Source organism: Neolamprologus brichardi, chromosome 5 (genome assembly GCF_056152115.1).
Source record: "Neolamprologus brichardi isolate AB-2024 chromosome 5, ASM5615211v1, whole genome shotgun sequence".
Taxonomy (NCBI): domain Eukaryota; kingdom Metazoa; phylum Chordata; class Actinopteri; order Cichliformes; family Cichlidae; genus Neolamprologus; species Neolamprologus brichardi.
In genome coordinates, this window is record NC_142108.1 from 6,365,001 (window position 1) to 6,389,064 (window position 24,064).

Genomic DNA, 24,064 nt, shown 5'->3' on the forward strand with positions numbered 1-24,064 from the left:
ACAGTACTGTTTGATTCTCCCTGGCTGCAGTTTGCGATCTGGCAGACACTGAAGACACTCGTACTCTGCCAAACGCCCACAGACAAAGCACTCCCTCGGAGCTGTTGGACAAAGCAGATGATCCTGAGCATTATTAAGGATTCCTTTAATGCAATTTTTAAGAAAGTGCTGCTTATTACTGCTCCTCACAGTTGTATAGAAGATCTGTGATGTCCAGCTTCAAGGAGGGAATAATGTGAGAAAACATCTTGTATTTGTTTCCAAACCTCGGCATCTGAACTATTAGACAGGACGGCATCTGAAGGACATAAAAAAAGTATTAATGACTGTACAGAGGAAGACACTCTCGCTTCTACTAAGAGAAGGACTCACCGTTTCAAATTTAAGGTCACCTGACAGGCAGGACGTGTCCATCAGCTGTTGGACCGTGGGTATATGTCCCATCTGCTCCTTCTCCAGAAAGATCTGGAAGGTGTAGGCATCCTGGGACGTTTCTCGTTTCGATCTGCGGGGGAACACATATTCAGTAACTCAACTATACTCAGTAAAATAGAGTAAGATATTCAGTCCTGGGCGGCTCAAGTTCATACCTGAGTTTGAGCAGAGGCTCCGTGCAAAGCACCTTTTGAAAGAGGACTGTGATGAACTCCTCTGGATCTACAATGACGAGAGGCAGTTTAAAAAAGAACAGATAAATGAATCTGGAAAAAAGGCCTCCGATTTTTTTTATTATATTATAATGTATTTCAAGATACGGGCGCGTACCTTTTTCCTCTGTCCGAAAAGTGTCACAGCCAAGATGAGTCCGAAAATTCATCACACTCTCTGCAGGCACGAAGCCTTGTCTGAAATAAATAGATTAGCTATGAGAAAACAATTGCATGAATTCACTGTGTAAGAACACATTAACCATACAGACACATGTGAATGTACCATGTCATCAAGGCAGAAAACAGCAGCACTCGTTTATCAGCTGATACTATGTGAAAAGCCACTACGTCCTGGTTGTGCAAACAACATGATAATAAAAAAAATGAGATAAACAGTGTTGAAGGCAGCGTCTATACCTGCGTAAACGGTTCACTATTGCTCTCAGGGTGCAGGTTATGGGTTGGTCTGTGTCAGCAGGCTTCTTGCAGATACCATCCAGGGTCACAGATGAGCTGAACAAACTGAGGAAGGAGAACCACGCGTTATTGTCAGCTGTGGACTTATCTGAATACAGTGTATCATGCTCCATGGTTGTACGTGATCTCCTCTAGATACGATTAGCTTAGATAAAGCTAAGCAAATCGGAGTTTGTTGAAGGGGGATGATGGTGAGCGTGTTCTACCTGAAGAGTGTGGCATCAAGGTAACAGGAGTTAATGTGTCCCTGAATCCCTTTCATTTTTCCCACTAACAAAAGTGGCGCCTCGGATTCAGGGATAGGTGGCACATCTTCGGCCGTGTCTTCATATGGAGGAACTAAAGAGGCGAGAAAAGCAGATGCTATGATGAAATGACACTTTAACACAGTCTTCGTGACTTTACTGGCAGCTTTAGATGGGAATGATTAATGATTAATCGGCTTATTTAAAGCAGAAAGCTCACAGGACTGTCAGACATGACAAAAAGTGTGTCACTGTGTGCACTGTCTCAAGTCTTACGTAATTTCTTGTCACCAAACCCTGCCAAAGAGAGAAAGGTGTGGGAATATTCGGAGGAGAATCATGTGGAAAAGGTTCTATACTATTTCACTGTGCGTTACACCATTTACAAGCCGTGTGAAACACAGGTATAAATTACAGATAAACAATACATTTTTAAAAAGCTGCCCAAAAGTTTTAAGTATGAATTTTACATAATCCTCACGCCCTGATCAAGAGTTCTTTTTGGAAAACTTCGCATTTTGCATCTTTGTCTTGTAGACTAAAGGATTTTGAGCAATCATTTGTACAATAAAAACTATAATATAATAGAAACATAAGGAACCAAAACACTTTGAACAGAACTGCCAGGAAAAAAGGCAATCTGTTCCAATAATGTAAATTTGTGTATAATATCAAGTTTTTATTTCTTGTGCATGCATGTTTTAGACTGGGTAAGGTGTCGAACCTGGAGGGGTGTCAGTGGATTTGAGGATCTCTTTTCCTGTAGAGGCACTTAGAAACCTGCCATCGGGGCTGCACTTTGTGATGGGAACAAACAAAGCTCTTTTCTCCTTGCAAGTGAAAAACCGCTGACCACCATACATCCCATCAGAGCAGCCCTTAACGTCGTAGTCCTGGAATAGTGATTTATAACATTAATACGACAGATCACCAAAGCACACTAAAAGCAACTGCAAAAATTTCTAGTCACGCACCAATTCAATGCCAGCCCATTCACTAGTCTTTCCTCCAGGGACACCCAACCACCGGATGACCCCGTACACTGTGATCCCCGAGTTGGAAACCACCTCCACCACGGATCCCACCTCCAAAGGCACTGAGCTCAGACTCTGGTTCTGAATCAAACTCTGCTCGGTGTGATTCTCTGTCGCCGGCTGTGCACAAGATCCGATGTTTGCAATGCAGCTGTTGCGTGTCACCGCCTTTCTGTTTAAACCTGCAGACATATATCACGATATGTAGAGGTGAGGATGAGATGCCTAGAAAGTCATATGACATTTTCCTTTTTTTTAGGCTTGTCACATGCTGCTTCATCAGATTGACATCCAGCTAACAAAGATCTATATTTGAAGTATGTAGATAGTTTCAAGTGCACATTCTACTAAAGGAAAAAGAAAGGCAGATCATGTGGCAATTCTACTGTTCTGCATTCCAGAACAACAGAACCAGTTTTTCCAGTTGTGTAGTGGGACCACTTTCTTTGCATTCTTAGGGTTGTGGTTGGGGAAGCAGTTTTCAAGAATTTAGTTTGCTGTTTAGTAAGAAGTAGGTGCACCATGTTTGTAGTTGTGGTAGTGTTGTTATCAAAACATAAGGACTTTGATAAAGCCTGAGAGCCATCATATGGCTTTGAAACCGACTTGTTAACTTTGTGTGTGAGGCTAATAATCCATTTACCCCCACAAATGGCATCTTTCCACTGCAGTCCGAGGGGGACAGAGTAAGATGGGACCACCTGGATGATGTCTGCAGCACTGAAAAGGGACAGAGGTGGTTTCTTGGATGACAAAGTATGATCGGTGTCCTGTGTAGGAAACGAGGAAAAACAGTTACTGAAAAGCAAACAGGAACTCTGACGTTATTCTTCTATACAGAACAGAAACAGTTTGATGCATCTGTACATTTGCAGTGACATTATCTGGCTGCAGTCGCATGACTGATCACTCAGAGCGATATAGTCATCCTTATCTCGGTGCATTTTAAAGCATTAAGGTTGCACTTGAGAGCACGTGCAGTTATCTGGATGATCGTGCACTCCATAATTTTCACAACTTGAATCATCAAATCAAAATGTAAAAATATATTATAAAATGAACTCACCACAAATTCCACTTCAAAGGCAAGCATGTACAGGTCGTCTTTATTGTCTTTCCGTCCGATTTGCATCAAGTTCTTCACCAAACCGGGAAGGTGTCCGTTCTTGTGCTTCACCACCACCAGGTCGTCCTGAGACAGCTCACAGATGGCAGAGAACAGTTGCGGGTTACAGAGCAGCTCCAGGCGTCTGCTTGCGCTGGAAATGAAGAGCAGGAGCTGTGCCTGGTGGCGGGTCAGCGGGTACATGTCCTCTATCCTCACCAGGCCCCCGTTCTTGGGGGTCCCTGGGTTGCTGTTCCCGCCGTACAGGAGCCCCACGAACTCTCCACGCTTCGTCTCCGACTCTATGCGCCCGATACATCCTCGGCAGAAGCCTTTCCTCGACTTCCCACGAGTGACGATGAAAAACTTCTCGTTTAAAACAGTTCTGGGCTCCATTGAAACCCTTTATTCCCACCACTACAGTCTGTCAGACCGGTTGAACGCTGATACTGTGCTTATATAAGCAGGTAACCTGCAGAAATGCGATAGAAGTGCTGTAACAATGTAGCCCAATAGATATAATCGAGGATACTTCGCTAGAACCACAAGTTAGACGCATTTTCAAATAAAGCACATTGGCTGATTATTTGCAGGCTGTGTCATGGATAAAACCCTGACTTATAAGGTGAACTATTACAGACATGATTCCCTTTAAGCTCCTGTGAAAGTTAACCCAGGTTCACAACAGGATATAATATAGGCGTCCCCAGCTCTTTAAATGAACAAACGAGCCTGATCTTTGAACTTACTCAAAAAAGCATTTCTAACTTACAATCATTAACGATTTGGTTTATTATTTAAAATAATAATAATTTCAAAAACTGACTTACTGCGATCATGAATTAAGAACAATAAGCCTCGTTCGTATCCGGTTAATCCACTGCTGGAGCATGAACTAATCGCGCTTTTTTATTACTATTCTTTTTTTTTTTTTTTTAAGCAAGTGACTCCAGCAGAGGTGAATCACTTCCTCTTGGCTTCTGCTGTGGAGTGGGAGGGTTGAACTACAGGCATTTAAATGCTGGCCTCCATGTGACCGCCAACGCCCACCTGGCGGCGCTCGGCTTCTCCGCCCTAAAAGTGCTCTCTGTGAAATCTCTCAATCTGGCAAATATTTGACTGCAGACTGATTTAGAGTTAAGAACTATTGCTGCGATCAGCTGACTGTAAGCTAATATGAATCTTTTCTTTCCCTTATTGAAGTATTTACTGTCCAACTTGGAGCTTTCGTTGAATTTGACTGATCATTAAGAGACGAAATTTAAAGCAGCCAGCGGTTGCACAGGTTAAGAGTTCATGAAAGGTCTGAGTGCAGTTTGTTAAAAACAAACAAACAAAAAAAACAGGGTCACATACTGAATTTTGCATCTGTCAATTTTATAATTGACAGAGGTCAAATCGGACTAATCAGCCACAACATCAACAGCACTGACATGCTGAGTGAATAACACTGGGCCCTGACACTCGTCTGTTATGTAACTTTGAAAGATCTACCTAAACGCCCATGACGACAAAACACCTGCTCCACCAGAAGATTACATGTGACTCTCGTCTTTTTGTTGTTTCATAAACATATCAGTAGATTGGATATTAAGAAGTGCCTCTGCTGCAACCTGATGTCTGAACACAAACTCTAATCTTTTCTGCTTATTGAGGATTACTTTCCCTCTTATACATGAAGTATGAAGTCACCTAATCTAATTACCGATGTATTACACTCTGGTAGCTATAAAAAAAAAAAAAAGTAACCAACACACTGGGGGAAAATGTTTACAGTAACCAAGAGTTAGACTGCATTGCTCCCAGTGGCACGTTTGCCCTGACTGAATACATGTGACGTGTCCTTCTCTACCACACATTCTACATAGCTGCATCACGCTATCTTGAAAGTACATCAGTTTTACATAACAGAAATTATTTTCTTCTGCAAGCATGTACATGTTTTCTTAACTGGCATTAAATGACAGTTCATTTTATATGAGCAACTAAATCACATTCCTTTAATTGGAACATGTAATATGAATACTCAGTTTTGTCTTTTTTCATTAGTAAGTAATCTGTGTTGCTGGCTGTCCCCTGTTGGCTGATTGTAATCACCAGAGAACTTTCATAAATTTACATCATAAAGTACAAGGACAGCTCTATGCTTGTGAGAATATTTATTTCAAGAATAAAGTTGAGGAGAAAAACAACACTGTATTAAACCACCAGTCAACTGAGGCACTCCGCGGCTTAATAAGACTCCTCTGTCCTCACTCTTTGAACTGCATGGGCCTTTGCATGGAAACTCTGCCCACTGTCTCCTTGAAAATGAGCTGATGGGGAGGGAAATTAGAAAGCAGGAAGTTACTATTATAATTATATATATATATTGTATTAGTTAAAAAGGCAAAAGGTCAACTGCAGAAGGCAAAGTGATACTCACAGTGAACAAGAAGTTTATTTGGTTCAAACTGGTGATGGAACCCTGTCAGGGAAAAGCTGTCATTTTTCTCTGTATGGAAGAATAAGACGTTGACCAGCATCTGAAGCATAGAAACAGTGTTATGGTCAAATATTTTTATAAAACTGAATGTGAAGCCAACTTTCTTCATAACGTAAGGAGATCAAACCTGGGTGATCGCACTCAGGGCATTTTGTTCACCAGAGGTGCTTACTGCCATGTGGATCCCACATTTATGCAAAGCCGGCACCACTATAATGGGCATGAGAAGCGACAGGGGCCGCTTTCCTGGCTCGACACAGTTTTCCTGTAAGCGAGTAACAGTCGATTGTAATATCTAAAACTGTGCCTCATACCTGACTGATTTCACAGCCTGAGATTTTTTGATGGTGTTGCACCTGATTAATTTGGAGTTGTTCTCTGCTTGTATTTGGCCAGGAAAAATCAAGGATGAGGCTGTTAAGAACGATGCCTGATCGAGTTACGAGTGTGCTCCCAAATGGTCTGCTCAAGGAACTGCAGGAGGATGAAGATAAAAGCAGAGGGGGGAAAAAAACAAAACCATGTAACATTTCCAAGAAGCGCATACCACACATATCTTGGTTTGATCATCAGAGTCACACTGTAGGCTGTAACCCAATCACCTTGCAACAGACACAATGAGCTTATCTTGTCCCATGACAGTGACCTGTCCAGCCACCAGTTCTGTTTGGGTGGAGTGGATAGGGGAGAGGTACTCAGATGGAGATGTGTGGGAGTAATTCAGCTGCTGCCCGAAGACTTCAGCCTGACTCTTGCTGTGGCAGAGGAAAAAATCAATTTGTAGTTGATTTTGGATTTTATGACACAAAAGAATGATATTAGTATAAACTAAGTGCTTTTAAAGTTAAACAAAGATGAGTGGAATTAGAGCCTAATAGTTTGTGACAATTTTTTAATTTGTTTTTTTGAATAGATTTGTTTTTCTTTAGAAAACAAGGACATATGAAAGTGACTCAATCTTTTTCTTCAATCTCTCAGAATCTTTTATCAACAAAAAAGGAAAACTACTCTTCATGTGAGGATTGACACTTTTTCTTGTAAAGTAATATCCAAGTTGGATAAGAGTGCATTTGGAGGTGTGTTCAAGTATAACATTTTAGTGACTCAGACCTCCAGTGTAATGCTTCGACCCTTAATATACCTGTACTTTCTCTACTGGGACAAAACCTCTGTTGTTTCTGGGTATGGTGGGATTTTTTTTCTGCTTTCTTATATTTTATTAACTCCCCATTCACCAAAACACTGTAAACACCCACTACTGAAAACAGTCATTAGCTGTAACCCTAACAGTGATTATGATCCTGCAACATGTTTTACCTCAGCATGTTAGAGAGCGCCTCAGTCACCGAAGAGTTATAATTAGGGTCACCCAAACCACTGGCCATAGCTAAAGCTGTTTTCAGGGCCTTCATGGATAGCAAACAAAGCACGCCTATGTAAGAGAACTGCCATTTACAACAGGTCATAATATACAAAGATATCGGAGGTATTCACACCCCAGTACCTCGGCGATCCAGAGGCGTGTTTGAGTTTCTGTTACGTTGCTCTTGCTGATATGGAGTCCCTCTAACAAGTTGAGAGCTGATAGCAACACTGCACCAGCAGATGGAGGAGGAGGAACTTGAATTATAAACTCTAAGGCAAGAATAACAAACTGCAGATGAAGACATGAAGAAAATAAAGATAATTTTATCAAGTCTGGTGTGTAAAATGTCACCTTTATCATTGTACTGGGCTTCAATGGGTAGCTCTACATCCACACTGTAGTTACCAATGTCTTCTCTGCTTAGTACGCCTCCATTTGCTTGTACCTTTGTAGTGAAAGGCAATGCCGGACTAAAAAACATGTCATATTTGACTCACAAAGTCATGCCATTTTGTATATGTATATCAGTCACCTCATCTACAATCTCTTGAGATAGGTTGCCATGGTAGAAATTCAACAAACCAGCCTCCAGGACTCCTGCCAGGCGAGGCAACCTCACATATGAACCAGCACTCAGAGGTCTTCCATGTGGCATGAATGTGTTATTGAAGCTTTGAGATTGCTGCTCACCACTCACCTTTGATATAGCATCAGCTGTAGAAGATTAAAAAAAAAAAAACATCCTGATGTTAAAATTATTGTATTTATTATTGTATTGTGAAGGAAGAGAGGAGAGAAAATACAAAGAGCAGCAGTTTGTCTCACCTAAACTGTGAGACACATTGAAACCTTCTCTTGCTACAGCTGCAGCTCTGCTGACAACATCCTCCCATGGCAGACTGCAGCAGATTTATGGCATGACGTGTGACAAAAAACACACTAAACACCTAATTAAAATGAACTTTCTATATTCTTACCCTCCGTATAGTGTGTGGGCACGGTGCAGTCCCCTGAGCATGCCTGGCACTCCTACTTGCAGACCTGCCTGAAAAGAAATTATAGGTGCAAATGAAAAAATGCAGATGTTTCAGGATTCCTCCACCCCAGCCTTTATACTACCTTGGCCTGTGAAACATTGTGCAGCACCTCCCTTCTGAATGCTTTAGGAGCAGATCCCAGAAAGTTGATCACCCTGGTTTCATTCCTGTGTATGTCATGAACGAGCATGATTCCTCCTCTACAGTGAGGAAATCAAAAAAGGTCAGGGACTTTCGTGTGTATTTATAAATAGAAGTCGCATCAGCAACGAGCAATGAGCAAATCACATACCCACCAACACCTGATACGTGTGGATGAACGACTCCCAAACACAAGGCACTGGCGATGGCAGCATCCACACTGGATCCACCATCACGAAGGACTCTCTGACCGAGTGCGGTGCAGCGCTCGTGATCCGAAAACAACTCCCCGTGTTGGAAGACCTGTAAACAACTGCCGTGACGAGAAATAATGCGACAGGGGTTCGACGTGCAAATTTTAGACACCATTGCATACCAAACTTTCACCCAGGTAAATCTGCAGGACCAAAGCAATTGACACTCCAATGGCAAAGATGGTAGACAGAGCGTAGACAGTTATTGGTGTGCCTCTGCTGGAGCAGTCCTCATCAGCCTCCTGATTGGATGGACTTTGGTGAAACAAATTTGTGCCATTAGGTGCCAGCTGTTTCAAATGGAAAGGATCTGTGGCAGCAGCAAGTAAGGAAAAAGCAACTTTAAACTGAGTTGAAATTTGTTGGGTTTTCAAGGCAAATTTGAACTGACTCTAAATAAGACGCCTTATTTACTAGTACTATATCTTTGTGTTTGAACTCTACCTCCCAATTCCTCACCATGTTTTTTAGTCAAGTCACAAGTTAAGTCACTGGGTGATGAGCCATCAGCCAGCTGATTTGAACTACCAAAACTCTTGTAACCAAGTGTTGACTGCTTGTTAAGTTTAGTTTCAGGAGACGCCTCCATCCTCGCCATATCACCACAAGATCTGAACTTCACGGTAAACCTCCAGATTACACCAGTTCCCCACCGAGCGCGCTCCTCCTGCAGCAGGAGCAGAACACAGCAGGTGCAATTTCCTCCAAACTAATGAGATCAACTGTTTGCATCTGTGAGCGAGTGAGCAGTTCACTGTCTGTGGGACATTGTAATTTCACTATAAACAAAAGAAACAAACAAGCTGCAAAATCATACTTTTATTGACGTATCAAAAAAAGGTCCTGAACCAACAACATACAGGGAAGTGCATGGTGTCAAACATAGCATAGCACTTGGTCCAACACTGTATAAATTTACCTGTGCACATACACAAAAAAAGAAACCTAGTGTATCTCATTTTATGAGGTGAATTCTTTATTTCAAATTCAGATACAGTACAAGTTCAAATGCTAATGTAGCTGCCTGGTAACAGTTAACTAGTGTTGGCACATAAAGATTAAATGTTTAGCTTAATTTGCAGAAACGTGGAAAAGACTACAAGTGTTTTTGTTTTGTTTTTATTTTTTGTCTGTCTTCAGTTGCTTTAGGTTTTTGTGTGAGTGAGGCAATCTGTAGTGAAGAGATTCAGTGGCTGAGGCTGCGACAGCCTGGCTGTTGGAGGTGGTAGGAGTGGTGTTGGACTCCTTGGCGAACACGGTTCTGGCGTTGAATAGCGTTGCGGGACACATGGTGCCGCTCTGCCAAAACCTTAGCCTGTGTCATCTTGGCTATAGCTTTGGGCTTGGACAAAGAGCTGAACACGGACTGAGCGCTGGTCCCGGTACTCCCGCTTTGTGCTGTGGGCTCTGCATCTGCAACGCTGGCCAGACACATAAAATAAATACAATAAACGGACAATAACGCTTTTCCTTATCGTCTGCATATAACATATATAAAAAAAAAAACAATGTTACAGTGGTAGATGCTCACATTAAACACCGCCAGTTTAAAACACTACTAATTTAAATGCTTGCTTTTAGATTTTAATCACATGTTTTGAATCCCTTAATAAGTTGGCATCATTATATTTTGCTGATCTCTTAACACCTTATGATCCCTTAAGGCACAAGTGTCGAACTCCAGGCCTCGAGGGCCGGTGTCCTGCAGGTTTTAGACATGTCCTTGATCCAACACAGCTGATTTAAATGGCTAAATTACCTCCTCAACATGTCTTGAAGTTTTTCAGAGGCCTGGTAATGAACTAATCATTGGATTCAGGTGTGTTGACCCAGGGTGAGATCTAAAACCTGCAGGACACCGGCCCTCGAGGCCTGGAGTTCGAGAACCCTGCCTTAAGGTCACTGAGATCTGCTGATGTAGCTGGGTTGGGGATTGAGCTTTTTCATTTTTATTCTTTGGCTTTCAAACGGTGTGTGTGTGTGTGTGTGTGTGTGTGTGGGGAGGGGCAATCAGCCAATCAGAGCAAAGATGTCTTAAAAAGAGGGTGTAAAGGGGCTGCATCAGACCCAGTATAGGATAAATAAAGGATTACTTTGAATTGTGAATCATCTTTACTTTACTAAAGTCAATGAATATAATTATGAAGCTAGAGATTAGCATAATAGGTCCATTTATTAAAGTATTTTAACTTTAAATATAATACAGAAACAATAAAAAACAAAAGCATGCGATGACCTCACCAGTCAGTTTCCATGTCTGTTCCTTGAGGAACAGAGCTGGATGGTTGGCTGTCAGTCAACATTGTATCCTGGTTTTCTGCTGAACCTGCCTCTGTGAAGACAGAAGTTGACCTCAGTTATATGACTGGGTAATAACCCAGGGTATGCTGCACATTAGAGCAGGGCGATATGACCAAAAATATTTATCACAATATACATTTGGAAATTTCCGATAACGATATAACTGACGATATAATTGACACTAGACAAAATACTTTACAACTCCATAACTTTATTAGGGAAAAAAACATCAATGTATTTACACTTAAACAAGCAGCTGTTTTTATGTGCATTAAAGTTGTATAAAAATTTAACAGTGCAAATGCAAATTCCTTCCTGACAGTTTAACCAAAAGGCCTTTCCAGTGGAAATATTCCCTCTAAGCTGCGTGCATGCGCAATTGCGCACTGCTGGCACGGTCTCTGCGCACAGAAAATCTGCGTTGCGCACAAAAAAAGAAAAATCTAACCTGAATTGAAATTAAAATGAACAATTCTGTTTTGCAGTGTTAGTCAGTAAGTGACTGGCTGCTCCCATATGGGATTAGAAAGATGCCACCTTATCCCATAGTCCAGCCAATAATGCGATTCACATTCGTATATACGCAGCTAATCAACGTCGTTGACAGGCTATGACAGCGTCCTTATGTGCTGACACCGGTGTTTTAGCTAGCAAAGCGGTAGCTGATGTGGAGTGAAGCCATGTCAATGACAACGTGTACAACCATTGGAGATGTGAGCAGGACAGACAGAACAATTGAGGGAAGAAGTGTGGACTTTATATCAGTTTTTAAATTGTGTTGATAGGCCACGTAAAACCAGAGTTATGATAAAAATATATGCAATGTTTGTTTTTTTCCTGAATACTATCGTTGTTTATATTTACTGCGGGAGAAACAGTAAAAACAGCGTTTTATAAGGAAAACGCTCGAAAGCACTCTCCGCCTGTGAGCAAAAACAAAACCAAAAAACCCCACCCTTTCCTATTGGTCGAAAAATGTACCATGTCGACCAATCAAAAAATGATATGGCAACATGGCATTTAGCTGTTTAGGAAGGGGGAAGTTTTAGGAGTGACGGCGGAGTTTTGAGATGTGAGAGATTTGCGACGTTTAGCGCAAATCTTGTGTAGTTAGTGTGTAGTGTAGTTTTGTTGTGTGTGTCAGAACAATGAGGCGACTGCTGAATGTTACAGGTGTTACAGGAGTGATACATCTCCTGTTGTCAGGCCTGCAGGTATCAGGCTGTTGTTCTCCTTCATCTCATAGTGGACAGAAATTATTTTTTGGAGTGGCACAAATAATTTGTGTGGCATCAGATTTGATGCAGAACAGCTGATTGTTCTGTAAATAGTTTGAAATGTTTATTTAAAAACGCCTTAGCTGCATTTTTAGGTAAACAGCTGCAAAAAACTTTGTTGTTTGCAAAACTCAGTTACTTTTTTAAAGAAGTAACTATTTAATTAATTGCCCAACATTGGTCATTATATACTGTATTTTGCAGACAGAGAGTTACAGGACTCTCTCCCAGACCACAGACTCATAATACAAGTCAGAGCTTTATTAAAATAAAAAGAAAAAAAAGAAAGAAAGTTGTGTTTTCAAAATTGGAGTTCAAGTTATTTTTACTTCCAATAGTGTTAACATACGACACAGGTCATGAACAAGATTTTTTTTTTAAATTTCATTGTAAGTGGGCTAAAGCAGTTAATTAAAAGTAGTCTAACATAAATGCTGTAATTTGATTATTTTAATAAACCCTGTAACTTGGATGGATTAGATGGTGGCGTGACCACAGTGCACACGTCTGATGTCGCTCACAGTGGTCCAAGGGTGTTTGTGTGTTTGCGCAGACACATGAAAAATTAGAGGAAACATTGCACAAGGGATTATAAGGGGCACTTTTCAGAAAAATCAAAGGATTGATTTTAAGTGTGCCGTATTTAGCATGCTCTATCAAAAATAGTGCTTTGTTGTGTATCTGACGGAGGAAAGCCAAACTAGTTCCACACCACTGAAGTTGCAGCATTTTTACAAACCAATTCTGGTTCATCCATTTCATTCAACGATTCGCTTTCACCCTTCTCATTCTCCGTCGCCGCCATGTGCGTATGAAAACAAAGGCACCGCGCATGTGCGTTTTACCCATATTCTATCGCGATATTTCATTTTCTTATCGTTACCCAACATTATACCGGTATTACTGTGAACGGTATGATATGGCCCAGCCTAAGCACTGTACTCGCGTGTAAAACAAACACTCAATATCAAGGCGTGCAGTTCACGGACTAAATAACTAACAGATGACCTACTGAATCGCAGTTCACACACACACACAAACATACATACATAAACATACATGAAAGAAGTTTAATATCTTGTTTAACTTTGTTTGACCATTTTTGTGTTAGCCTGTTGGAATGATGTAAAATATGTCACTATTTTAATATGTTATATTACTGACAGATGCTGCATGACTGACCTTGGTGAGTGACAACATGCCACCCTTCCTCCATCGTGTCTCCAGCCTTGACATCTTCGGGGGTCTCCTCCTCTCTTCCAAAAAGCATACGCGCGATTGTTCTGAACATGTCTGTTGTAGTCGCTCTTCTTTGTTCTGCACGGTGCTCGGGTGTTACAATGCTCTTCAGCTGCTGTGGGCAAGAGAAAAATTCAAAAAGAATAAAATATCATTACTTCCTGATTTAATTCAACACAGCCCTTGATTTCCCCCCCCCCCCTTACTGTTTGGGAGTGGGTGATGCCATGAGATCCCATATTACTTTTAACATATTCAAGCAGTCTCAGGTCAGCTGACTGGGATGCCCAATGAAATTTTTAGTAGTTTGCTGGTTTGAATAAGAATGCCCACTCCCCAAGAATTGCATTGTTAGTGACCATCTGTTTCTAGATACATGGGGGAGGGGCTCTTTTCATCAAATATCTGACCAGTGGGAAGCTACGGCACTTAATTCATAAAGATTTATCTCTTATTTTTGTATAAATGCATGAAAATTAAAACACTGCAGATATTATATCATTGAATCATATTTTCATCTATTCTCACAGCCTGAATTCATTATCAGATGCATTTGTTGTATATTGTTGCATGTCTTTTGCTCACTCGGCGTCCTCATTTACAAAAACAGAAGATTATATCGTATCAAATCAAAAGACCTTTGACGGCCAGCAGTGCCTATCAGTCCAACGCAATAACAAGCGAACGAAATTTAGCTTTATGACAACAATTCAAATGTAGGTTATCTATTTCCCGTCAACGTTAGCAGCCTGTGAGAGCAGCTCTGCAGCGACCTTACCTGCGCTTTCTCAGTTTGACTCGAAGATCATTATGGCGTTTCAGCTGGGTTCATATATTCAAAATAAGCCTATAAATGCTACAACGCACCTCAACGCGACTGTTGTTTTGGATTTCAAATATTCAACCGATAGCTCAATAACAGACCCGCCCATGTCCCCGCCCACCAGGAGCAGATCACCAATCAGAGGCCAAGAGGGAGCTTGTCGTTTTGATTTGAGTTTAGTCAAAGATGAAACTTTTTTGTTAAGATAATTCCCCTCATTTAATATATATATATATATATATATATATATATATATATATATATATATATATATGATAGCTAGATATATTTTATGTAACGTTTGTTTGTTGTTCGGTCTATTCAGCTTTGTAAATCACTTCTATACAAATTACACCAACGTAACTTTTTGTATTTTGCTGCATGACTAAATAAAGGGAGAGATTTTTAGTCGATATTGTGAAGTAATAACACTAAAATTTGACTTTTTGCGGCAAAAAAAAAAAACATGTTTTGCACGGGAATAAGGTATTTTTTTCATAAGCGGAAAGAACTGGACAAATATTGGTGTTATGTCTCCACCTATTGGTTTGCTAAAATGATAAAGGAGGTTAACGCATCTTAACATCCCTTGCTATTGTTCCATATTACTGGGTGTTTCATTAAATAAATAGGCCTAAATAAATAAGTATTTAACGTTCAATAACCTATTTCAATCGCAGTTGAATATTAACACGTGTACGAAAAATACTGTATCTTTTGTGAACGTGTCTAAGTCTGAAATTTAACTAGAGCTGAACGCCAAAGCGCACAGCCTATGGCACAGAGCTTTTTTGAAAAACTAAGAATCCATGCTCACTTTTATATGTGTGTGTGCTGCTTCACAGTAGGACCTTGTGGACATCCATGATCGGCTCATTGTCCGTGATGTGAAGGACAAACACGTGCGTGAAATTTACACAAAAAAATCACTGTGTGGATGTAAGCTTAAATGTGTCAGGTATATTCAATTTCAGTGTTCTTTTTATTTTATTTTCAAAATCAGAAGACTATGATTTACTCCAGGATTTCTACCTACCAGTAGGACAAACTGATTATTGCTACTGGTTTATCATCTGTGTCATTCGTGAATCTGTTGTTTTGTGTTATTGTGTGTTATGTTCTCAGTAATGATCTTATTTTTAAATCGTGGATTACTATATCACGTTTGCTGTTCAAACGTGCACAACCTTCTTCTTAGTTTGTTTAAAGCTATTTCATGGGTGACCTGACTTAGACGCAAGAAGACCGCTTTGACAGCAAAGTGGTTTCACATGGCGTGAATGGTCATATAGTTTTACTTCCTTTCTTCCAGGAGATGGTGCCGTTACTCTGCTGACGTTGATCTACGGTCCATAAATTGATAAACTGGCATACAGCTTATTCTATATCAAGCTGCACCTTTCTTAAAATGGAAAGTCCGATGACACTTTAAACCAAGTCAAGATGCCGTTTCACAATAGCAGCCAGTGTGTTTTCAAATCAGCATATGGTTATTCTCATTCTTTCATTTGCTTGGAATTATTGTTGCGGTGTTATTATTACGTATATATGAGGTCAGATGTTTATATCCTTCCGTATCTATAATTATATGAGCTTAATAGAGGGCAAATTGTCATCACACCTCCAAGAATCTGCATTATTGCACCACAGAGAGCCACAGTCACCCAAACTGCCATTTACATGCATGTCAATAAAACAATTCGCTATGGTTCCTTCACCTTTTCTCGTCTGCGGCTCAGCGCCGCTGGATTCCTGTGGAAAGGCTGTGAGGCTCATGTTTTTGTTGTCGTAAAGTGTGTTGAGCGTGAAAGCTTCTTTCTGAGCACTTGAGCGGCGATATGTGAGGTGGGAAGGTGGGGAGGGCCCTCGGGGTGAGCACACCCCTACTTGCCTGTGTCAGAGTATTTCAGAACAGAGGCCAGTATTTAGAGACTCTTCATGAAAGCTGTACATATGACTTTTTGCTGAAGTTCCACTTTAACTTTTGGGGCTGTTGGAGGACTTTTTCCACCCTGTTTCCCACGGATCCGCAGAGCAAGATTATAAGCGACTTTTTCGTCTTCTAGAAACTGTGCGCCGTGACCACAGGATACTTTGACGCACAGTTGCTACACCCTCAAAGAAGGACAATGCCTCGATCTTTCTTGGTCAAGAAATACTTTGCTAAGCAAAAGCCAAACTACAGTGAACTGGAATGCCAGAACGGTGAGTTACGAAGTTGTTTATCCTTTCAATGAATTATGAAAGCATCCTTACATAAGCGTCGCAAATGAGGCATGTAACTGTCCCTTTTTCTAACTGTAGAAGTAAAGTTCAAGTCGAATGTAAGAACATTTTCTAAATGTGTTGTAAGTCTGGTCCGACTACAAACCAGTCTATTCCCCGTTCAAGTTGGGACCCGTTAGATGCACTTTACCCCCCTTCCTGCACCCAGACAGAGCTCCATTCATGTTACAAGCCCTTGTGAATACGTGGGAGGAAGCGGCCACAGAGCCTTCCCATGACTCTAACTTTATACTCAGTAAATCATGAGGAAAAGAAAAAAACAAGAAGAACGCAGAACCTAAATCAGTCAAGAAGAGAATTCATGCAGTCCATGAGAATAGATAAAATTGTTTTCAGAGAATGGCTTTACTTTTAGATTTCAGTAATGCATTTACAAGCTTAATATTTAACTTTTGTAAGCTTTCTAACACTGGCTGTGAAATCATCCTCTTTCCTTAACAGACACTTATTTGGAGAATTATACTCTTGCTGATCTCTCATCAGTCAACACCACTGCCACCTGCTTCACCACAGGTTTGGTGTGGGATCTGAGTGTTCTCCCCACCCTTTACCTACCAGCCTCCCAAACAGAGCCCTCTGCCAACACAGGGCCCCTGGACCTCAGCTCCCCATCCAGCCTCAGCAGCAATGCCAGCAGCAGTGGAGAGGAAGATGAGGGGCGCACCTCGGACCCCCCTAGTCCTGAACCCGTGCACACGTATGGCCCTCGCCAGCGGATGAAATGCACAGGAGTCATGGCTCATATCAGTCCCCCAGAGGAGGAAGAAGAGAGAGAGACCCCTGCCACAGCTGCCAGGCCAGCTTTCCTCTGCAAGCACTGCCCCAAAGAGTACACCAGCTTGGGGGCTCTAAAGATGCATATCCGCTCACACACTTTGCCCTGCGTTTGCACCACCTGCGGGAAGGCTTTCTCCAGGCCGTGGCTGCTGCGCGGTCACATCCGCACACATACAGGTAAGACCCATTTTCACACGTATTGTGCAACACTGTATGGTATCTGGCAACTCTCCAATGGATTGTTGACACATGAATGAAGAAATCGGTGTTACTGAAAATTTGTAGCTCTGCGTATGAGTTGACATCATTGTTAGTCAGCAGCAGGTCACTCCCTTATCATTCAGACTGTGTATGAGGCAGCAGGATATCCATGACAATCAATGTGATGAGCTTAACACTCAATCAGCAGACATTATCACACAGGGAAGCCCTCTGTAGACCTTGCACTCATTGATTACATATTGTGTTTAATGTCTCGGCAACAATGACTCGTCTGCTAATTATCTTACCACTGCTGTTGGTTATCACGGCAGAATGGAGGGACAAAAGGTTTAAGGAAAGCCTGAGGGCTCCCTGCTATCACTGAGCACTTAGTACCTGCAGCAACTTGTTAGCGTAATCTCATTTGGCCCTGATTAAATCATGCTAATTCAGTCAGTCTCTGACCCCACCGATCTGCCATGTGATTCTTTATTATCTTCACAATGTGACTGCTGTGTGTGAGGTGTTAGTGGAAAGATCTTGTGAACTCAGTGATGCTTGAGCTGTGTCCCTGTATGGGATTTTTACTCACATCTAGAGGGAAGTTCCAGTGAAATCATATGTTCCCAAACTTTTCCCTGCAGGTGAGCGCCCGTTTTCCTGCCCCCACTGCAACCGGGCCTTCGCCGACCGCTCCAATCTACGGGCTCATCTGCAGACCCACGCCGAGGTGAAGAAGTACCAGTGTAGCGTGTGCTCTCGCACCTTCAGCCGCATGTCACTGCTGCAGAAACACAGCTCCTCGGGGTGCTGCTCCACTTCGGTGTGAGACGGCCTGAAGGGAGGCAGAGGGGACCCACTCAGAGCTCAGGAGGGCTTGCAGCCATGGAGAAGAGGCTTTCACAAGCCCGGTTGCCCTGTTGAGGACCTATAAGGCCACAAAGAGCATGAAATGGCCTGCTTTATGAGACCTGGATGGAATTAAACCTCATTATGGATCTGACTTTACAAGCCTCTTTTTCACCATTAAAAACAGCTGACAAGCTGATTTTTTTTTTTCTTTTTAAATATAGTCCAAGGTCTTGAGGCTGGACCAAATCTGAACTGCACTATGCAGACACTCACTTGATATCAGCTCCTATGTTGCTATTGTGCCCATTCCAAACACCAAATATGTAGTGAACTCATTGGGTTAAGAGGTGTTCTTTCCCGTCTCTGTCCCGGTGCCGGTCAGCTCAGGATCATGGCCGAGACACAGCTGCTCAGAGGTAGGGGTGCGTGGGTGGAGTAAATCTCTTAGCGTGTCTCAAAACACACACACACACACAGACACACAATTGAGTGCACACACAGCTGTCCTCGGTACTGTGGTGTAGATAGACGAGGTGCTAACAGGTGCTACAGCCCTGACCTTCGCTGGTTGATAGCAGGTGACTTCCACTGCCCTTGGTTTGCTTAAGAAAAAAAGAGGAAGCATGTCATCACAAAAGCATGGCACCAGTTAGTGTTTTCTTCACCAGTTGGGGGATCATTATAAGCCTCTATTTTGGCTACATCCAAACCTTCTCTTTAATCTGATGTGTTTAGGAGATAGGAAAAGCCGTTTTCGTCTGTTATTTTCCAAAGGAGTTTCACTGTGCAGCTCTGCCATGCATTCTAGGTTACCACAGTGTTAATAATGTCAGCCAAAGCCATACAACTCAAATAAGTACGTGCCTTGAAATTATATTATTTTTGAAACCAAAATGTGCCTTGTGTGTTTACCTCATTTAGTAGTCATGGTTTTAAAAAATGATTGCAGTATTAGTAGAAATTAGTTCTATAAAGTTTTGAAATGCAAAAAGGCTGGGACCAAAGAATTTTATAGTTTACAGCACGGAGACGTGCTTGCCTATGATGTAATGAGGACCCTGTAAATGGACAATGCAAAGATGAATTTTTTAAAAACTTTCCTGAACATTTTATGGCAGTGTTTAATAGTGCAATGTGCAAGTGATGCGTTATGTCATATTTTTGTGCTATGCTTGTGTGTTCAATTCCTATTCCCTGTATTTCGCAGCTGATATCCTTTCATTCAATAAAGTAATTTATGTTTATTAAAACCTGCAAACCGGCTGTTTTATCTCCGCTTCGATGCGACGAAACGAGCGCGGCTGAGAAGTGTCGGTTCATGAAAGTCTGTTTGATCATTAACTGGGAAATTTCTGCTCAGCGCCTTGTAATTAGTGAGCGAAATGACCAGGATGTTGAAACTGAGCTGCAGATGTGCAGGTGAACACACTGTGCTCATGATGGATGGAAACAACTGAATGCACCTGCTTCCAGTTTGCACCTGCCATTTACTTCTCGCTCGTCACTGTGCAAACATTACTGGATATGTGAGTGTACAGTTAAAAGAACTCGAGCAAAAAAAAGTCAACTTCTCTTTCCCCCTCCTGTCCAGCCCAAGATTGAAGATTTAATTCACATGTGCTCACCTACCTTTTTTAAAATGCTCTTATAGGGGATTTCTTATTACTACTTGATTGCAGTGTAAATATGTTGTTCCCTCTCTGGGGAGAGAATTACATTCTCCTCTTCCTCTGCCTAGACAGTGAGTCAGAAACTGTTTAGCTTTAGTTCCCATGTCTCTCGTGCTCACAGTAAGTAAGTCAGGCCACTAGTCAAGCCAGCAGTCAGTCAGTTAGTTGGAGTTGGTGTGCGTGGGCTCAGCCAGCTGGGCCAACGGAGTGAGGTAAGGTGTTCCACGGCAAAGTTCCCTATTTCCTTTTGAGTCAGCTACCAGCCAGGATGCCTTCTGCAGCATGTAACGGTGACTCACCTCACACAATCCTCAAATGAGATTGCGTATGCAAATTCTTAAACATCTGTGGACAAACACCAACAACCTCCAACATGGAAATAATTTGAGGATTTCATTCGAGGATGTGGCTGATTGTGACTCCTTTTGCCCTCATGTTCTCGTGTGTCTTAGTTATTGTGCTCTTGGATAAAAGCACTATTAAAAGATCAGCTGTTGGATGTTAGCTCAAACTATTTCGATGTCAGCTGGTATGTCCCGAGGTCAGGGTGTTAGCTCTGGCTGCAGACACAGTTGAAACGAGTCCTCAAATGAAACATTATCCTCAGTTTTGCTCTTGATTGGCTTTTCCTGATCATTTTAATCTCTGTCATATTTCTCATCATCTAAGATTTATAGGATACTGCAACAATATATGATATATGTGTGTTCAGAAAAAGCAAAGGCCTTTCTAGTTTTATTTATTTATTTATTTATTTTTGTGCTAAATGTTTTGAACCTTGGACAAATCTGGCTTTCCTCTATCCTTTATAACTAGGTCAGAGTTTTCCCAGATAGTGCGAAGCCTTATACATTTCCTGTAAAAACACAGGCACATTTCAATTCATTGCTGCATCACAAGTTTTTGTACTTCTTTCTGCCTTTTTATAGAGAATTAAAAACACAACATGCTCTCCTTCCCTTGTTCCTCGGGGGAGAGTGGAGGCCTGGATCTGAAATCTGAGAACGTTTTCCTGCTGTGTGCTTTACAGTGCCAGAGCACTCACTGTAATTTACCAAAAGTGGCTGCTATTTATGCCATAAAGCATGTGTTTAACATTCCTGAACCCCACTGTGTTTGTGTATTCCTCGCTCACTCGCTTGCGCTCTCCCACTCACTCTCTGCCTGCCTCTACTGCTGTATGTCTATTTATGTGTGTGTGTGTGTGCGAGTAGTAAGTGGAAATGGTCCCTACAGAGCAGCAGCCCTTTCCCTCTTCACAGGAGGATCATCTCTCCCCCTCTGAGACAAGGCGGACAGGAAGTGGGAGTTTACATTGGCCTACTTTACCCAAAAAAGCAGCCCTGGGTCGAAAAGCTAAAGTGCTCATGTGGTGTTTTTTTTTTCTTTTTTTCTTTTTTGGCTGCTGCAGTTTGCCAGTGCCAGCGCTGTGTCCCATCCCCCCCATCAGCTGTCCCACCCATGGTTGCTCTCGCAGCCAACTTTTTGGGGTGGAGTTGGGTGGCCAGGAACTAAAGAGTGGCCTTCAGTGCAGCAGCAGTTAGGGCTCATGGTCTGGGAGACAGGAAGGAGCTGTCAGCATCTCATAAACAGGACTCATCCTGCACTCATGACACACAAGACCTGGAGAGAAGTCTCCCAGGAAGAGGCCTTCAGACACCCACTTTAGCTTCAGACTGTTGCTTAGTCTGATGCTTACTGCCCCTCTGGATAACCCATAACACTGACACCGAATATACATAGCTAGCATGTCACACTTGAAATGTTACAGTCACTTGACAGTAGGATGAGTATCACCAGTGGACAAGTCCAAATAAAGTGTTGCAAAGCTGCGATTTAGGCAGCCATCGACTGATTTGAGATTCACACGGGAAAAGGAAATCATATGAAAACATAAGTGTTTCCAGTCCGTCTGTTTAGGGGTTGGTGGTGTATTATGGTAGAAAATACAGTAGAGTATTCTTTCATTGTTCCACTCGAGTTTAATATAAAATGTCAGTATTGGTCACCGTTGGCCTGGCCACTCCACTTTGAGACCGCAGGTGTGAAAGATAACCTCATTACTGGTGTGTCTGTGGGAATGGGAACAAAGCGACACTCGTTCTTCTACTCTTAAGAATAAAACAACTGCTCAGTTTTGCTAGGTATACTCCCCCAAAACCTCTCACCTCACGTGTTACTCTCTCGGCTTCCTCCAGCAAAATTAGCACCTCTCGGTGTCTATCACCTTACTTAAAGAGCACTTTATTGCTCTTGAATCTTAACGTTGCCTAACATTTGGTGGGAGGTTTTTTTTCCTCTCTCCCTCAGAGGTCTCCTTGGAGTTCTGTTGTCTCACTCTTAATACAATCAGAGTTTGGACTAGTGATGCAAATGTCAGAATGCAAAGCTAATTCCTCTCCGCTGAGCTGCAAACAGGCCAGAGACTGGTCTGGTAAATAAGAAGGCCAACAGCGGTAACACCACAAATATGCTTAATGATGGATTTGATCAGGCTGTGGAGTTGCCCCAAGGCTGGATTGGAGAAGTGGTTGGGTGGGTTGGAGGATGGGGGTAGGGGGTGCATATTAAAGAGTAATGAATCACACACTCAGTCACAGGGTCGCCGGCTATGAATGTGCTCTCTGTTGGTTTTCCTGGAGCCTGGAGTTTACTAACTGATGACGCAGGCTGGACTTGATCAGAGACATGTGTTGCTGCAGATTCGATGCCAGTGAGAAGCATAGCGAGAAAGAGGGGAGAAGGGGGAGAGGTAGAAGGATGGACGGCGCCTGAGCTCTTTGCCTTGCCTCCATGTGTCCTTCTGGGTACTGGCTTGCACTGTGGCTGATGGGGTCGGAGGGGAGATGGAGGGAGAAAATAGACCTCAGTTATACATTGGAACAGGAAGCCAGAGATTCTCTGAGAGTATCCTGACCTAGCTTTTAGTTAAAAAAAAATCATTACTCCCAAATTCCTGTGTGACATCTCAGCAAGCGACGGAGAAGCATGCCTACTTGACACAAGAGCAGCCAAAGCAGAGCTTCCTCTACCCTAAAATGAAAAATAAAACCAGGTCTCGCAATTAAACAAGGACAAGTCTACAGCGTATAGAAAAGATAGATGCCTGTGACGTCACCCATTGGTTTGTGGACAACCACTTCGAAGCTGGGACTTCAGTTTTTTGAAGAGAGCAATGAGTGCTAAATTATTACTTCTTGAATTGTCTGTTAGTACAAATAACCACAAGGCAAGCTATAGTAGTTCCATCAAGAAACAAAGTCAGTATTTCCAGTAAAATGACTCGAACCAGCTGCAGGGAAGCTTAGCAAAGAGCTAGCAGGGCTGACACCTGTCCTGGCATCCACCTGTTATTCAAAGCAACCACACCCCTGCCAATAAATAGGCTGAGGTTGCTACTGGGCCAACAGCCAGCGTGAGTCTCTGAGAGACTGCTACTATCATAGTGGTGCTTCAACCTTAAAGTTAACATTAGCATGCTATCTTGTCCACATGTAGGAAAGCTAACTTTGCTTGCTAGCATAGAACTCCAAGTACGCTACATAGTTTTTTTTCCTTGTTTTGTAATTTTGGCATAGTGATCAACAAGGTGAGGATTGTCCAGACTTATAAGCATTTTCCAGAGGGAACGTGAATATATCACATTTTATTCTTAGCAGAAGTGCAGATACTGCCCATTGTGACTCTTTTTTTAAACTGTAGAAATTATCACTAACTGTTAGGGTCATACTTAATATCCCTCTCCACCTGCCAGAGGAGGAAATATCACCTGTTTGCTACAGGAGAATGCACCTGAGCATACTTTCCCAGAAAAAGTTCAAGACGACGTTGAGCTGTTGCCCGA

At 42.1% G+C, this 24,064-nt stretch overlaps 3 protein-coding genes and 1 pseudogene across 6 annotated transcripts in view; 1 reads left to right on the forward strand and 3 right to left on the reverse strand.

Annotated features, from left to right (window-relative positions):
* cyld2 (cylindromatosis (turban tumor syndrome) 2) overlaps positions 1–4,482 on the reverse strand; it is a 5,857-nt gene extending 1,375 nt beyond the window's left edge. Inside the window, exons 1-12 of one of the 2 annotated variants that reach the window (XM_087841266.1) lie at positions 4,342–4,482; positions 3,473–3,983; positions 3,050–3,176; positions 2,347–2,588; positions 2,097–2,265; positions 1,334–1,466; positions 1,068–1,172; positions 766–845; positions 591–657; positions 373–505; positions 190–298; positions 1–101 (exon numbers count right to left, since the gene is read on the reverse strand). The exon at positions 1–101 is cut by the window's left edge and continues 18 nt beyond it. In XM_087841266.1, coding sequence (XP_087697392.1) covers positions 1–101; positions 190–298; positions 373–505; positions 591–657; positions 766–845; positions 1,068–1,172; positions 1,334–1,466; positions 2,097–2,265; positions 2,347–2,588; positions 3,050–3,176; positions 3,473–3,907 — 1,701 coding nt within the window. In that variant the 5' untranslated portion in view covers positions 3,908–3,983; positions 4,342–4,482. Of the gene's footprint in view, positions 102–189; positions 299–372; positions 506–590; positions 846–1,067; positions 1,173–1,333; positions 1,467–2,096; positions 2,266–2,346; positions 2,589–3,049; positions 3,177–3,472; positions 3,984–4,341 lie in introns of both variants that reach the window. The other variant, XM_087841265.1, reaches the window with a different exon arrangement.
* Positions 4,483–5,666: 1,184 nt separating this feature from the next.
* LOC102782009 (glutathione hydrolase 7-like) lies at positions 5,667–9,392 on the reverse strand (annotated as a pseudogene). Its single transcript, XR_015719066.1, has 14 exons — positions 9,254–9,392; positions 8,692–9,104; positions 8,482–8,599; positions 8,340–8,407; positions 8,188–8,261; positions 7,895–8,076; positions 7,714–7,807; positions 7,501–7,631; positions 7,314–7,402; positions 6,599–6,751; positions 6,353–6,470; positions 6,124–6,261; positions 5,937–6,036; positions 5,667–5,826 (listed from the first exon to the last, which is right to left on the reverse strand). The product of XR_015719066.1 is annotated as a glutathione hydrolase 7-like (transcript).
* A 206-nt stretch (positions 9,393–9,598) lies between these two features.
* Positions 9,599–14,530, reverse strand: tp53inp2a (tumor protein p53 inducible nuclear protein 2a). Of its 2 annotated transcripts, none has more exons than XM_087841268.1 (4): positions 14,390–14,530; positions 13,555–13,723; positions 11,036–11,126; positions 9,599–10,215 (listed from the first exon to the last, which is right to left on the reverse strand). In XM_087841268.1, the coding sequence occupies exons 2-4, from the start codon at positions 13,661–13,663 to the stop codon at positions 9,981–9,983; spliced, it is 435 nt and encodes a 144-aa protein (XP_087697394.1). In that variant the 5' UTR covers positions 13,664–13,723; positions 14,390–14,530; the 3' UTR covers positions 9,599–9,980. The 2 variants fall into 2 exon arrangements, with proteins under 2 accessions (XP_087697394.1, XP_087697393.1); XM_087841267.1 differs by having other exon boundaries at positions 13,555–13,726.
* Positions 14,531–16,265: 1,735 nt separating this feature from the next.
* Positions 16,266–19,808, forward strand: snai1a (snail family zinc finger 1a). The gene is made up of 3 exons (XM_006810156.3): positions 16,266–16,639; positions 17,162–17,674; positions 18,343–19,808. Exons 1-3 carry the CDS (start codon positions 16,564–16,566, stop codon positions 18,525–18,527), a joined length of 774 nt encoding a protein of 257 aa, XP_006810219.1. The 5' UTR covers positions 16,266–16,563; the 3' UTR covers positions 18,528–19,808.
* The last annotated feature ends 4,256 nt before the right edge of the window (positions 19,809–24,064 follow it).